The sequence below is a fragment of the Lissotriton vulgaris genome, chromosome 1_1 (assembly GCF_964263255.1).
Source record: "Lissotriton vulgaris chromosome 1_1, aLisVul1.2, whole genome shotgun sequence".
NCBI lineage: Eukaryota > Metazoa > Chordata > Amphibia > Caudata > Salamandridae > Lissotriton > Lissotriton vulgaris.
In genome coordinates, this window is record NC_141685.1 from 673836019 (window position 1) to 673853367 (window position 17349).

At 49.9% G+C, this 17349-nt stretch overlaps 1 protein-coding gene across 2 annotated transcripts in view; it reads left to right on the forward strand.

The window, feature by feature from the left end:
- LRRC39 (leucine rich repeat containing 39) overlaps nt 1-17349 on the forward strand; it is a 229947-nt gene that overhangs the window by 49760 nt on the left and 162838 nt on the right. For both annotated transcript variants that reach the window (XM_086954502.1, XM_086954510.1), the window contains exon 3: nt 3695-3800. In XM_086954502.1, coding sequence (XP_086810628.1) covers nt 3695-3800 — 106 coding nt within the window. The remainder of the gene's footprint in view (nt 1-3694; nt 3801-17349) is intronic.

The window sequence follows — 17349 nt, forward strand, 5'->3', positions numbered from 1 at the left end:
ACGGTACCTGCAAATCCTCGTCCCTCCGGCGCCAAGCAGCTGACATCCCAGGGCTCAGGCCGCCCCGGAGCCAAGCTGTGAGTTCGCCAACGTAGCCTACGCTACAGAAGCCACCTCTGCCCCCCTCTCCTGGAGACTGGTCGCACGATCAGGCCTTCTCCGCTCCGAGTCCCTGCCCACTCTCTGCCACGAGGAGGACCGCCGTCTTCTCCGTGATGGGGAACCACCGCCCTCGGGGGGCGGTGTCCTCAATGCCCAAGAGGTCCTTCGCTACCTGTAGTGATCGAATCTGTGCCAGCCTGTTTTGCCATCGGAAAATGATGCGGAAGGGGCGATCCCAGGAGTAGGCTATGTTACGTTCCCGTAGAAAGGTGGTCACCGGGCAAAATTCACGCCGCTTTTGAAGGGTCGATGCTGCCAAATCCTGATACAGTTGGGGGTGGTGATCCCGGAACTGCAGCGATGGCGTCTCCCGCGCTTTTCGAAGAATGCGTTCCTTCAACTGAAAATCGTGGACGCACACCAAGATATCGGGTGAAGGGCCACCTCCACGCCTGGGCAGACCGACCCTGTGAACTCTGTCCATCTTGATCTCATGGAGATCCTCATCATCCAGGATCTGCAAGAAGAGTGCCAGAACATAGCCCCGTAGATCACCAGACTCCCCGTCCCAGGGTACCAAGCGTATGCGGATGTTGTTCCGGCGGGAACGATTCTCCTAGTCCTCCACGTGTGCTTGATGGTCCAGATTCTGCTCTGTGAGCCAAATCACATCTTGTTGCAGCTGGTGCACATCATGATCCTCCAGGGTGGCCACTCGCTCTCCAATGCCATCCACATCCCGCCTCACTTCACGGAGGTCCGACGCAAGCTGAGATCGAAGCTCTGAAATGTCCTCTTTAATGGAGGAGAAGAGCTCCGTCATGAAAGCTTTGGTGGCGGGGGCCTCATCGTCCTTTGATGTAGGCGAAGCGCTAGTCCCAGGGGACGCCGGCTGCTGGGAACCTTTGGACGGACCATCTTTGCCAGGCTTCCCTCTCTGTTGTGTATAGGCCATCACGGCTCCCCCGCTCGTTCGGATATACAGTTCCTGGGCCCTCTGCACTCCGGGCTGAGCTCTGTCACTGATCAGGGTCGGGCCGGCGCAATATGCACCCCTCTGCAGGCTTCCAGGAGGAATCGCGCTACCCAAGCGCCATGTGAGGCCTTACTCCGGCCATGCACCACGCGAGGCAAGGAGCAGGCCCTCCACCACTAGTCTGACCCGGTATGACTTCCAGGTGCAACCGGGGCTGAGTCGCCAAAATGCAACCAGGAAGCGGGCCCCTACTGCAATGCGGACCCCCCTCGAGTCCAGCTTCATGCACTCCAGCCACCTCCAGCGATAACTCTTCGTCCGCTAAGCTCCCAGCCTGGCCCCTCGGCGAGCAGCGCGGACCCGAGGCCACATCCTCACAAAGCTCTCTCCAGGCTAGGGGCCCCTCACAAGGCCGCGTCCGCAGCCCAGGTGCGCCAGTACGCCGCCGGCTCTCCAGGCGGCCACAGGCCTTGCTCCACAATGGCGGCCACTTCGTGCAGTGCGTCCGATGGTCATGGCAGGCGAAAGGGTGGAATCCCCTGCCCGCCCTGTGTTTCAGATCAGCCCTGCGGCTCCGGCAACGTGGACCCCCCAAGGCGGTCCGGGTGCTGGGTCGGACTTCCGACCGAGAGGTGAGGGAGGGGCCGAAGCGGTGCCGGGCGTCCCCGCAGGACAAAGCAAACGGCTCCCCTCGGAGACCCCAACGGGGGCCCTCAATCCAACTCCCCGGGACCGCGTGGATCTGCAGCAGGCAGCGGGAGAAGGATGCAGTGCAAGCGCGGCGGGGCCACCTCTCTGCTCAGCTCTCCGCCGGCGCCCGCGATCCGCACCACTGCTCCAGAGGTCCGGTGCCCGCCACCACTCGAGGGCGGGGATTGTTAGGCCGCACTCCGCCGCGGCCCCTGCGGCTCGTTCGTCCCGGCGGGGCGCCTCCGGGGGCCTGGATCACACCACCGGATCGCCCTCCTTGGCCGCAGGGAGCGCCACAGGCATGGGGGCTCCAACAGCACTCTGCTCCGGGGTGCTAAACAACACTCAGCAGTTAGCGGCGCCGGAGGGACGGTAAAACACGTCTCACTCCGTCGCCATCTTGGCAAAGCCCTCCATTAATTTGTTTTTTACTACTGGTAGGCCTGCCTCTTCCATAGGATACCCTTGGAATTACCTGGTTACGTTAAATAAGCTTTAACTTCCAGATAGGAACAAGTTCATGTTCGATGTCTTGGGAATTGCAATGAATCTCTTGTTGTAAAGTCAGATTTTAAATAACAATTTTAAAAATGGCACTTTTAGAAAGATGGCATTTTCTCGCCTTATCCATTTAGATCCTGCAATCTGTCTATTGGTCACATGACTGGATATAGCTGACAGTTGAGCTTTGTGTATTCCTACTAGACAGCCCCACACAATGAAAAGCTCTGGTGTGCCTAAACGGGCCATCCCTGGTAGGATGGGAGAGCGGCGCTGGGTACAGAACTACTTACACTTAAAATAGCCTGTGTTCTGCCTCCACACAAAGGGCTGCATACCCCCTGTAGTTAGTCTGGAGCCAAGGCAAGGGGGCAGGAAACCTGTGCACTTCAAAAGGAAACCTCTACAAGCTTCTCCTACTTCAAAGGAGGCACCTGGCATAAATATTGGACCTCAGACACCAACTCTTTAGTACACTTCTAGAACTGTGGAAGACTCTAGCAGGAAGAAGGACTGCTGTGCTGTTGAAAGGGCTGCCACTCTGCTGGACTGCTGCATGTTGTGCTGACATGCTGCTTGCTGCCGCCCTCTTGCCTGGGTGAGAAGGACTGGACCTGCAACCTGTACCCATGACCACCATATTGACTCCAAGGGATAGACTCTTGTAACCAGCGCCTGGCTTCGGCAACTGTTAGTTCTACCCTGCCAAATTGTGCCACCCCAGTACTCAACCCATGGAAGTGGGCCTAAGGGTTCTCTGCCAGCCCATCTGTGGATACAGCAGAACCGAAGGATCACCTCTGCTGCGCGGCGCAAGCCAGAACAGAACAGACGCATCACCTTTGCTTCAAGAGTTCTTCCAGCGCAAGGACTCCGCATCATCCTCGCAGCCCACAGCTTCTGCATAATGCATTCCAGACACAGGACAGACTCTTTGCCTGATTCTTGTGCCTATCAAAAATATATAACATAGGAGTGTCACACATGCAAATAATTATTTTCTTTCCACAGTATTACATCTTCAGATTGCATGCAGTCTCATAAAGCCTCCTCCTGTTATATTGCTAAAACATTGCATGAAAAATATACCATGACTTAAAACTTTTGATAGTTCTCTCTCCTTCCTTTTTTCTTTCTAATGGCCCTCCTCCTCTGGATGACTCCTGTCTCTGAGTATTGCCTACTCTAAGTGACTTTACAGTCTGCCGTAATCTCTTTTAACATATTTCTGCATCTTGTCCACACCTTATTGAATAGATCACAGCCATCCCTTCTTCTAAACCATTTCCATAGTAAGCGCTATATGAATGCAATTATAGTACAATACAGCACGACATAGATGAAAGTGCTGCGGGTATTAGGCTATAGGAACAACTAAACCAATAAAAAGTACAGTATATGCATTGTCATTTCTCTCCCTTGTAGGATTGCTCATGTATGGGAAGACCGAGTAAGTTTCGCCAAACTCAAAGAAAAAGTCATCAGTGAAGACGGGAGACTTATTTTAAGGATAGAAAAGGAAGAATGGAAGGTATTGGCCTAATGTTACTATTTTCTGCATTGTTCGGAATAAACCTACCTGCACATTAGTTCCCTTAAAACAATTGTTGTGGCTTACAAGGGTTCCAGTCAATTTCTCCATTGTTATTTCCTAATACAATTTTTTATGAAAAAAATAGAGGGGCCATACATTAAAGTGCACTTCACCGATTAAAGACTCTAATTTCCCAACAAAAATCCTCTGAAAGATCAGCCTAGGCTTTGTTTCCAAACCATTCAAACCATTTTAATGTAATTTGCCATGTGGATAATGTGTTCACTAGTCATTAGGTACCATGAGGTAAGAATAAAAGATCTTAACAGCCAGGAATTATTGCTAAAGGTTCCTAAGGTGTGAACTTCCATGTTGTTAGATATGTTATTTTGATACAGTCTAAGATGGAACACAGGACCACTCCGACAAACTGTGTTGTATTTCTAGCAACCAATGCACACTGCATTTGGCAATTTACGTACCAAAACACCCCTCCTTAGCCTTTTTGAGATAAATTCTTAATTCACCTTCCCGTTTCATATGCAATACTCTCTTCTAGGGCACATACCAATGATGGGGTTCTAGCAGTGTTTATGCTGTAGTATTCAAACACTTTTGACAAATTTATATAGGCTGGTTGACAACATTTGTTGACTTCTTTCAATGATTATAAACAAGAGGATTCAAATTAAGACAATGAATGTTTAAGTTTTAATGCTCTGCTTAGTAGAAATATCAGTACAAAAGTGGTATAGCCAGATCCTTGACAGGATGAACCTTGAGTGACAATGATAATACCATGCTTTTGAAACATAATTTTGACCGGGGCAAATTGAAACAAAATAGCTGTGCACTTACATCATGTTTCTTATATGTCTAAAAGATGTTAAGCCTGCAAGTGCCTCACTCACTCATTCAGTCATTCTCACTGACTCAGTCACTTACAGATCCCGCATCTTGCTTGCTGTCATTGTTTTTTAGGTCAAGCTATTTACAGCTCTGAACTATTGTAAGGGAAACAACACTCTTGAACAAGCAGATTCCTCCCAATGCATGTTGTCTACTGAAGCGCGACGCTTCGCCAGGCTCGCGCTTGGCCTCACACCCCATCCCCATATGCTTGTTCCCTCCCACTCACTCGCTTCCTCCCTCATGTCAGCACACTATTTGTGTGGTTATTTTTTTTGTTTATTGAAACTTTTACTGGCTTTCCGCTAAGTAATTTAATTTTGTTTTTGTTGTTGTCGTCACTCCTCGCAACTCCCCCTCCGTGTTCACAGTTCCTTCTGATCGCCCCGACAGCGCAGATTCCAGCTGCTCGTGCTGAATATATTTTTTTTCGTTCCTGCACCTGTAGTCATGTATTTTACATTTTATTGAAAAAGGCACTACCTGCGCCGAGAATCGAACCCAATCACCCAGGTCCGTAATTCGGCAGCTGTAGCAGTTATGCCACAGCCATTTGCTTGTTTCCTTTTGCTTGTTTTATAATATTGCCACCCCTTCTGCCTTCTTATATCTCCATACACATGCCTTTTTACACTTGTTTTATTGTTGCCCGCATCATTTTACCGGCATTACCACAAAATACCGCTTTACTATAACGCACCTTCTGCTTGCTTCCTCCCTCCCTCCCTCCTTCTCTCTAAAGCCCATTCTACTTTCAATACCTATCTTCTCCTTGCTCTCAGTCCCTGGCACAGCCATTATAAAGCTGTCTCATGCCGCAAGTGTTAAAACAATAAAGGGAACTCACAGTTCCTTCTCATGTTTAGCTCACATTTGCGATCTACTGCCAAAGCTAGCGACTTTGTTCAAAGTAGCAACGTTCACAGTTACAAACTGTAACCTCCCTTACACTCTGCAAGCCGCCACCCTGACCGACGCCACTTCCCTATAAACACTCAGCAAACACTGCTTATCCAACCGCCAAAACTAAAAACTTCACTGCGCATTAACGCAAGCCCCAAACCTCTGCATGCCACGTGCCACACACTTACTCATAATGCTTTACCAAGGACTTACCGTTTAAACTGCTACTGCAATGCTGTTCAGCTTCTCGCCCCCGCCCCAAATACGTGCACACGTACAAACAACAAACAAAACAGGTGATGGACTGAATGTGGATCAATGTCACACATTCACCCCAGTCCAAAGATCTGGGCCCAAATCCATCGTTTTTTTGCACTCCACACCACCCTGGGTTAGACAATGGCGATATGCAAATCAGCTCTGACCCTGTGCCCCATGGGAACAGTCCAGTCCGAACTACAAAAGCCATGTCTTTCCCAGAACGGAATCAAGCATCCGAGGACCGGACCGGTTTCGAGGTAACACCTCTCATCAGCCCGGCTAGCTTGACTCCAGTGGTGTGGAGTGTCTGGGACCCACGTCTGAGCATCCCCAGCGCACTTAAGGCGGTATTGCAAACAAAACAGGTGATGGACCGAATGTGGATCAATGTCACACATTCACCCCAGTCCAAAGATCTGGGCCCAAATCCATCGTTTTTTTGCACTCCACACCACCCTGGGTTAGACAATGGCGATATGCAAATCAGCTCTGACCCTGTGCCCCATGGGAACAGTCCAGTCCGAACTACAAAAGCCATGTCCTTCCCAGAACGGAATCAAGCATCCGAGGACCAGACCGTTTTTGAGGTAACACCTCTCATCAGCCCGGCTAGCTTGACTCCAGTGGTGTGGAGTGCCTGGGACCCACGTCTGAGCATTCCCAGCGCACTTAGGGCGGTATTGCAAACAAAACAGGTGATGGACCGAATGTGGATCAATGTCACACATTCACCCCAGTCCAAAGATCTGGGCCCAAATCCATCATTTTTTTGCACTCCACACCACCCTGGGTTAGACAATGGCGATATGCAAATCAGCTCTGACCCTGTGCCCCATGGGAACAGTCCAGTCCGAAGTACAAAAGCCATGTCCTTCCCAGAACGGAATCAAGCATCCGAGGACCGGACCGGTTTCGAGGTAACACCTCTCATCAGCCCGGCTAGCTTGACTCCAGTGGTGTGGATTGCCTGGGACCCACGTCTGAGCATCCCCAGCGCACCTAGGGCGGTATTGCAAACAAAACAGGTGATGGACCAAATGTGGATCAATGTCACACATTCACCCCAGTCCAAAGATCTGGGCCCAAATCCATAGTTTTTTTGCACTCCACACCACCCTGGGTTAGACAATGGCGATATGCAAATCAGCTCTGACCCTGTGCCCCATGGGAACAGTCCAGTCCGAACTACAAAAGCCATGTCCTTCCCAGAACGGAATCAAGCATCCGAGGACCGGACCGGTTTCGAGGTAACACCTCTCATCAGCCCGGCCAGCTTGACTCCAGTGGTGTGGAGTGCCTGGGACCCACGTCTGAGCATCCCCAGCGCACTTAGGGCGGTATTGCAAACAAAACAGGTGATGGACCGAATGTGGATCAATGTCACACATTCACCCCAGTCCAAAGATCTGGGCCCAAATCCATCGTTTTTTTGCACTCCACCCAACCTTGGTTAGACAATGGCGATATGCAAATCAGCTCTGACCCTGTGCCCCATGGGAACAGTCCAGTCCGAACTACAAAAGCCATGTCCTTCCCAGAACGGAATCAAGCATCCGAGGACCGGACCGGTTTCGAGGTAACACCTCTCATCAGCCACGCTAGCTTGACTCCAGTGGTGTGGAGTGCCTGGGACCCACGTCTGAGCATCCCCAGCGCACTTAGGGCGGTATTGCAAACAAAACAGGTGATGGACCGAATGTGGATCAATGTCACACATTCACCCCAGTCCAAAGATCTGGGCCCAAATCTATCGTTTTTTTGCACTCCACACCACCCTGGGTTAGACAATGGCGATATGCAAATCAGCTCTGACCCTGTGCCCCATGGGAACAGTCCAGTCCGAACTACAAAAGCCATGTCCTTCCCAGAACGGAATCAAGCATCCGAGGACCGGACCGGTTTCGAGGTAACACCTCTCATCATCCTAGCTAGCTTGACTCCAGTGGTGTGGAGTGCCTGGGACCCACGTCTGAGCATCCCCAGCGCACTTAGGGCGGTATTGCAAACAAAACAGGTGATGGACCGAATGTGGATCAATGTCACACATTCACCCCAGTCCAAAGATCTGGGCCCAAATCCATCGTTTTTTTACACTCCACACCACCCTGGGTTAGACAATGGCGATATGCAAATCAGCTCTGACCCTGTGCCCCATGGGAACAGTCCAGTCCGAACTACAAAAGCCGTGTACTTCCCAGAACGGAATCAAGCATCCGAGGACCGGACCGGTTTCGAGGTAACACCTCTCATCAGCCTGGCTAGCTTGACTCCAGTGGTGTGGAGTGCCTGGGACCCACGTCTGACCCACGTCAATTGTTTTTTGTAATTTTCTCCCTGATTGTACTGGGGTAGCTCAGACGTGGGTCCCAGAGCCTCCACACCACTGGAGTCAAGCTAGCCGGGCTGATGAGAGGTGTTACCTCGAAACCGGTCCGGTCCTCGGATGCTTGATTCCGGTCTGGGAAAGATATGGCTGTTGTAGTTCGGACTGGACTGTTCCCATGGGGCACAGGGTCAGAGCTGATTTGCATAAAGCCATTATCTGACCCAGGATGGTGTGGAGTGCAAAAAATGATGGATTTAGGCCCATATCCTTGTACTGGGGTGAATGTAAGACATTGATCTACATTCTGTCCATCAAATTGTTTTTTGTAATTTTCTCCCTGAGTGTACTTGGGTAGCTCAGACGTGGGTCCCAGAGCCTCCACACCACTGGAGTCAAGCTAGCCGGGCTGATGAGAGGTGTTACCTCGAAACCGGTCCGGTCCTCGGATGCTTGATTCCGGTCTGGGAAAGATATGGCTGTTGTAGTTCGGACTGGACTGTTCCCATGGGGCACAGGGTCAGAGCTGATTTGCATAAAGCCATTATCTGACCCAGGGTGGTGTGGAGTGCAAAAAACGATGGATTTAGGCCCAGATCCTTGTACTGGGGTGAATGTAAGACATTGATCTACATTCTGTCCATCAAATTGTTTTTTGTAATTTTCTCCCTGAGTGTACTGGGGTAGCTCAGACGTGGGTCCCAGAGCCTCCACACCACTGGAGTCAAGCTAGCCGGGCTGATGAGAGGTGTTACCTCGAAACCGGTCCGGTCCTCGGATGCTTGATTCCGGTCTGGGAAAGATATGGCTGTTGCAGTTCGGACTGGACTGTTCCCATGGGGCACAGGGTCAGAGCTGATTTGCATGAAGCCATTATCTGACCCAGGGTGGTGTGGAGTGCAAAAAACGATGGATTTAGGCCCAGATCCTTGTACTGGGGTGAATGTAAGACATTGATCTACATTCTGTCCATCAAATTGTTTTTTGTAATTTTCTCCCTGAGTGTACTGGGGTAGCTCAGACGTGGGTCCCAGAGCCTCCACGCCACTGGAGTCAAGCTAGCCGGGCTGATGAGAGGTGTTACTTTGAAACCGGTCCGGTCCTCGGATGCTTGATTCCGGTCTGGGAAAGATATGGCTGTTGTAGTTTGGACTGGACTGTTCCCATGGGGCACAGGGTCAGAGCTGATTTGCATAAAGCCATTATCTGACCCAGGGTGGTGTGGAGTGCAAAAAACGATGGATTTAGGCCCAGATCCTTGTACTGGGGTGAATGTAAGACATTGATCTACATTCTGTCCATCAAATTGTTTTTTGTAATTTTCACGTACAAACAACAGCAGCTGTGCACTCGTATAACTCCGTTAGCAAAACTCTGAGGACAGGACATGTGCATGTGCACGCGTATGGCACGCGGCTCATTAACACACCCCCTTCTTCCTCGCACAAGTATAGCAGCGTTAACCACTAAAGACACAAAAATATGTACCCATTTTGGGATACATTTTAGATATATATACACGTGTCTTGCGCACGCCATCATCACACTTCCTGCTCGCTCGCTCCCTAACTCTGTGCCATATGTTATGGTTCAGCTACATAGCTGCCAAGGTATCGGATTCCTATATGTGACATCTTAATTTCAATGTAATTATCGGTGACATTTCAAGGACTATCAGTGACACTTTCTCGTAAGAAAACTCAAGCAGCGAAAATTGGGGAAACATAAATATCAGAAATTAAACCCATGTGAACAACAAGGAACTCTATACGAGTCACATCATAAGCCACAACCTGTACTACTTTTGCGGAGCACGTCTACATTAATGACTCATTATTTGAAATTCACATTCTCCACAGACAAGGACTACACATTGGCTTTGTGCGTGCGAGCTTGCTTCTTTGCTTGCAAGTCTTGCAGCTCGTGGGGAACTTTTGGTAGGTAAACAACAAAACTTTACCTAAGAAACATCTTTGTTATTTTGATGTTAAGTCGAACCTATCTCGTCCAGGAATGCCGGGCGCACATTAGTGTGTCTGTTATGTTAATTGCAGCCGGCCCTTTGTCTCGCTCTTAATGGGGACAATGCAGACAGGGAGGTCTTTTACAGTCTACTTGTCTTTTGGAGTTGTTGGGGGGGTAGGTCTCTTAGTGTCTCGTTGTTGTTCTGTAGGCTCATCCACTCCCTGCCACGTTCGGAGAATCATTAGCCTGTTTGTAGGGACTGTTAATGATTTTACTTGGGCTTGGTGTGTGTCTTTTTAGGTCGAGCTATTATATAGCTCGAACATATTCCGACTTGAAAGTAAGCCTCACACACCACCAGGCTCTTGAAACGCGACACTTCGCCAGCGCGCCCTTGGCCTCACTCACACCCCATATGCTTGTTCCCTCCCACTCGATCACTCCCCTGCTCCCCCGCCCACCACCACCATCCGACTTGTTTTTTTCACCGTTGTTGAACAGGCTCCTGCTGGGAGTGGGCTGGCTGGTGCGACAGCTGCTGTTTATGCAGCAAATGAATCCTCTGCCCAACCCCCAGGGCTTCAGTCCGTTTCTGCTAGCTCTGGCCTAGCTGGTGTTAAGGCAGTCGATTGAACGCGTTAAATGTGATGCCCCCTTACGTCTGACGCCCGCTACACCGGACTATCATGTTTCTTCAGTTTTTGGCAAAATTTGATAATAATTTTAAAAAAATGGACTTTGTCAATGCTTTTCCTATGATACATTAAATTAAATACTCTGGATTCAAAGTCAGCCACAGCTGTCAGCGTTGCGATCCATGTTATGCTCTTAACAACCTACATAAGATCAACAGGCATTCAGTGAAAGGGGTGAGTCAGGATTCACAGTTGGCGCATCTTGTTGCATTCTCTTTTGTGACCCTCCCGTGGGCTGCCACTTTGGTTGTCACTGACTAAAAATAAAGTTGGCCAATTAAAGAAGTTACTGTTATCCGAGCAGCACTCTGCATAGCTAATTTGTATGTGTGCTCTGGGTTCACAGAAGCAGTACAGCAAGCAGAGGGTGTAAACCTACATAATGTTTGGTTTTATTGGTCATGCATCGTCCGATACCGTGGGCTCAGAGTTAATTTTATTAGAACCTAATGAATCTGTTCTCCAAAACTGACAAGTCAGTGCCTGGCAGGCGTCCTCGTAGTATTCTGGTGACTTTTTTATTTTACAATGCCACAGCATTACTCAACGCCACAGCATTACTCAATGCCACAACATCACTCAATGCCACAGCATCACTCAACACCACAGCATCACTCAAAGCCACAGCATCACTCAGCACCACTTAACGCCACAGCACCACTCAACGCCACAGAACCATTTAACATCACAGCACCACTCAACACCACAGTATCACTCAACGCCACAGAATCACTGAACGCCACAGCATCACTCAACGCCATAGCATCACTCAACGACACAGCATCACTCAACGTAACAGCATCACTCAGCGCCACAGAATGACTCAACGCCACAGCATCACTCAATGCCACAGCATCACTCAACGCCACAGCATCACTCAGCACCACAGAATCACTCGGCACCACTGAATGCCACAGCAGCCCTCAACGCAACAGCACCACTCAATGCCACAACACCACTTAAAGCCACAGCACCACTCAGCGCACAGCATCCCTCAACGCCACAGCATCACTCAACACCACAGCATTACTCAACACCACAGCATCACTCAATGCCACAGCATCACTCAACGCCACAGCATCACTCAACGCCACAGCATCACTCAGCACCACTCAACGCACAGCACCACTCAATACCACAGCACTACTCAACGCCACAGCACCACTCAATGCCACAGCATCACTCAATGACACAGCATCACTCAATGCCACAGCATCACTCTGTACCACTGAATGCCACAGCACCACTCAATGCCACAGCGCCACTCAATGCCACAGCACCACTCAATGCCATAGCACCATTCAATGCCACAGCACCACTCAACACCACAGCACCACTCAACACCACAGCACCACTCAACGCCACAGCATCACTCAACGCCACAGCATCACTCAGTGCCACAGAATCACTCAGCACCACTGAATGCTACAGCATCCCTCAACGCCACAGCACTACTCTATGCCATAGCACCACTCAATGCCATAGCACCACTCAGTGCACAGCATCCCTCAACACCACAGCATCACTCAATGCCACAGCATTATTCAACGGCACAGCATCACTCAATGCCACAGCATCACTCAATGCCACAGCATCTCTCAGCACCACTCAACGCCACAGAACCACTCAACGCCACAGAACCACTCAACACCACAGCACCACTCAACACCACAGCACCACTCAACGTCACAGCATCACTCAACGCCACAGCATCACTCAGCGCCACAGATTCACTCAGCACCACTCAATGCCACAGCACCCCTCAACGCCACAGCACCACTCAATGCCACAACACCACTCAACACCACAGCACCCCTCAGCGCACAGCATCCCTCAACGCCACAGCATCCCTCAACACCACAGCATCCCTCAATGCCACAGCATCACTCAACGTCACAGCATCACTCAACGTCACAGCATCACTCAACGTCACAACATCACTCAATGCCACAGCATCATACAACGCCACAGCATCACTCAGCACCACTCAATGCAACAGCACCACTGAATGCCACAGCACCACTCAGCACCACTGAACGCCACAGCATCACTCAGCACCACCGAAGGCCACAGCATCACTCAGCACCACTGAAGGCCTCAGCATCACTCAGCACCACTGAACGTCACAGCACCACTGAATGGCACAGCATCACTCAGCACCACTGAACGTCACAGCATCACTCAGCACCACTGAAGGCCACAGCATCACTCAGCACCACTAAAGGCCACAGCTTCACTCAGCACCTCTGAAAGCCACAGCATCACTCTGTGCAGCCATTCAACAACAACTGGTTCTAACATGTTCTCTCAATGTTTCAAGCTTTATTACAAATGTCACAAAAAGATGTTAATATTTCACTGCTGTGCTTGGATTTTTATCCCAATAAAATACACTGAACATAATCTTCGAAAAAGTTATTTCTAAAAGTTTAAGCTATTGCCATTATAAATTACAATAACTTTTATTTAAGTATTAATTATTAAAAAAAATAAAAGCCATTGTTATTTATAATATTAAAACAACTAAGTCATGTAAATACAACACATATTGCATTACAAATGCTATAGGTGTCACGTTTGCAAAAATTAAAACTATTGGCATTGTAAATGACAAAGCTATTAATTTCGCTAATTTCAAAACCAACACATAAATAAAATATTTGTCATTTACAATACCAATAGCTCAAACTTTCGTAATGCGAGACCTTTTGCATTGCAAATGCTTTTCTTGTATGCCTTGCTCCCCAGTCTGTGGCGGCCAGGAATTAGCAATGCCACTAGATTGTGAACATTCTCAAAGCCCTCTTTTTTTTTTTTTTGAAAACCTTTATTGACCTTTAAACCAAATACAAATATGGGCCTACAACCCCGGGGGCCGGCCGCTAAGCAGTTAGATTAACAGAGAGCAATTTTAATCACATGCAGCACCTCGGGGAGCAGAATCTCCATGCTAGCGTACTCTTGGCCACTAAACAGCACAATCAGAGAAACAGGATATAAAAGGTTTTCATTTTATAATAGAAGATGGACGGATCAGGTGCCGAACAATTTCCCAGCAGCGACAATGGCAGGCAGAATAGTAAACGTGTCAACAGTAAACAGTAATCAATCAAATCAATGGCGCTGAAACAGGAGGTTCAGGATGTGAAGTAATATTACGGTCAATTCGCGCCTGCAGTCACCTGCCCTAAGACCCAAAAACACCACGAAAATTGAGGCACAGATGAAAAAGCAGGGATTGATACCAAAGGAAACCCACTGCACTGACCCAGAAAAAGAAAAAGACAAAGACAAAGAAAGATAAGAGAAGAGAAAAAGGCCATAGAAACAAAATAAAAACGAAAGATCCCCTCCCCCAAACCCCCCACCATGCACCCCTGCAGATGACTACGGCCCCCTCCCCCAGCAGTGTGCCTGTCGCCCGAGAACCAAACCCGAAATATAGAAGAAGAAGAGAAAAAAGAGAAAGAAAGGAAACCCCACCCATGGGGAAGCGGAGGAGGGCGATAGTCTAGACCAGGGGTCTCCAACCTTTTGTGTAGTGAGAGCTACTTCTGGTCAGTGAAAATGGCCGTGAGCTACCAAACCCGAAGCAACTCGCGCATTTTTCCGAGTGACCGCCCACGCCCATTTTCATTGACGTTAAAGGTCAAAAAAACTATTTTCTTCATAGCCCACCATACTGTGGTTTGAACACAATACCCCCAGGTTTTTCATCCCACTTAAAGCCCTGCTCAAAAGGCCTGTACAACACATAACATTCTTAGTATCTCTTGTGGCTGGCGTAGTAGGGCGTAGTAGGGCCTCGAAGTGCTGACTGTGGTTCTATCTATGAGGGACAGAGCAGGCCTCAGAGTTCAGTGCAGAAATACATTTCATTTGCATACCGGAAATATGCATAAACAGCACAAAATACAACAAAACTGTCTCCTAAGTCTGTACAGTACACATAAAGTTTGCATTTATCTCAGGGCAACACTACCCAGAGCAAAACAGCGTTTGGATTCAGGAAAAACAGTAACAAAATATGTGCAGCAAAAACCAACTACAATTTAGGAAAGAAAATGGTTACTCGGTGGTCGACAATAGGAAAACCAACGGCTAGGGAACCAAATGATGGACTGGGCCTGACCTATCACCCAGCAGAAGCGACCTTTGCAGAACATTTTCAGGGCAACCAGGTTCTTTTTACTTTTCCCCCTACCCATCTACCTAGGCACGGGACAGACGCGCAGCTGTCCAAGTGCAGCTATTGATGTGCTCTAATAATTATTTGCAGACACTGTAATCAGGAGCCGTGAAAGCATTTTTCCGGCTACATTCAAAAATTGTATTTATTGCCCCTTTTCTGCACTCTTGGCCACAGCGCCCTGCACTACTTAAAGTGCAAGTCAGCAGCCCTCACTGCCTGCACCCTCCGACCACTGGGGTGTGGAAGCTGCGGCCCGCCATAGCACATACATACACATATATACACTCTAATTATGTTTTGAAAGGTATGGGTCGGGAGATGTCGGCTGTGCATTTATTTTAAGGCTAGAGACGACCGATACCTTCCCTTATCCACCAGCCATAGGCCTTGGGAATCTGCTCCGTGTTTTATGGAGATAAAAGGGCCTGTAAGAGGCAGTGACATAATCACATCATTGCATATCGACAATAAGGCCGACGACAAAGCCATGAGCCCTGTGGGGTACCCTCCAGCGTGGAGCAATGGCCAGAGCATGTGTGCGTGGAACAGACCATAGTCATAGTGACAGACATGGAATGCGGTGTCTGAGCGGAGGCGAGCCAGAAACTGGGGGTGCATTGCCAAAGGGGGCCCCATGGTCAGCCAGCCCCTTCTGCACAGAGGGCCCTTGTTCCCCCGTCACTGACACTGACGGTTCCCAGAGGCTCCAGTCCAGTGACACAGGCCGGGCCAGAGACTACAACACGAGGTCTGCCCTCCATGCACAGGTAACTTGATGAAGTGACTGCGCGGGAGCGGGCTGGCAGGCGAGGGGCCCGGAGTATTGTGTCAGGAGACGGGCCGGATCCTGTGAGAAGCCGATACAGCTGGGGTTCAGGGAGCCCCGTGACAGGCCTCGGAAGCCAGGCTTCCACTCCACAGGCCACAGGGGCTTCACAGAGCCAGAGACACGGCTGTGAGGACAGCCAAGACGGGCACTGCTGGCCGCCGAGAGGCCTCACGGTTTGCCTGCCTTACCTGCTGCTGAACTGCTCGGTTGATAGAAGGCAGCAGGCTGATGGTGCAGTTCAATTCTCCAGCTTGCGGGACCTGCTGCTTTGCCCTGCGACGCCCGCTGCAACTCCGCACTCGTGACTGAGCTGCGCGGTGCCTGTTAGGGAGAGGCAGGGGGCGCTTACACAGGGTCACGAGACCCTGATCACGGAGGAGACAAACGTCATCCTCTCCACCCCGCCCCAGCTAAGCGACTTGGCCAATGAAAGCTGCTGATTTGGGTGAAGGCGGGTGCTGTTGTCTGCAGAGACCGTTCAAGGGGGTGGGGGGGTTTTGCATCACTCAGACTCGGCGTAATAGATTCAGAAGAGCGCCGTAATATATAATTATATATTAAGTACAGACGCGGGAATGCCGGCTTCATATCCGCACATAAACATGAATAGTACTACAATACATTTCTGTCGGCATTTACAATGGCAATGGCTTTGGCTGGCATATAAAGCACATTCAGCACAGGGCAGCGCGAGCTACTGGCAGGGTCTCGGCGAGCTACCAGTAGCTCGCGATCGACGCGTTGGAGACAAGTAGTCTAGACGCTCCCGGTCTCTCCCCCCCGCCCTATCAAAGGGGCCCCCCTAAGCCAACACAAGTAAAGTTGTCCACCATACAAAAATACCCCGGGGGGAACCACAAACCCCCCGCCCCGGAATCCGTCTGTTAATAAAGCAGTCCCGTTACCAATAGATCCATCGTAAACGATTCAACCCACAATCTCAGCCATGGGCCCGTCTAACAAAGTTGCCGAGTCCCTCGGATAAGAAAAGCCACATCCCCGGAAAGTCAAAGTTCACACAGAGGCAGTCGGAGCTTGAGTCAGTAATTAGGAGAGGAATAGCAGGTCCCAACGCACACAGCTTGCACCAACGATGTCCCTCCCCGTCCCCGAAGCCAAGCATCGTTCCATCCGCCATGTTGGGAGACCGATTGGGGAGGGGGTGCGACTCGTTCCGACACAGATCAAAGTGTGGGCCAACAGTGTCCAGGATGGGGGAAGCAGCGAAATGCTCCGATAACTGTAGGACCGATGTTTCCAAGAGCGTAAGGAGTCACCAATCTCAGCACACACGATGAATTCCGTTTCTTCGGGGGCAGGCACAGCTTCCCGCACCGGGTCCAAACACACCAGTAGGGCTTCCAACAGGGGGCAAGTCGGCTGCCGGGTCTCAAAGAGCAAGTCAGGGCTCGTTCCCGGTCCTATGATCCCATCTGTTGCCGACAGCCAATGATTGACCTGGGCCCTCA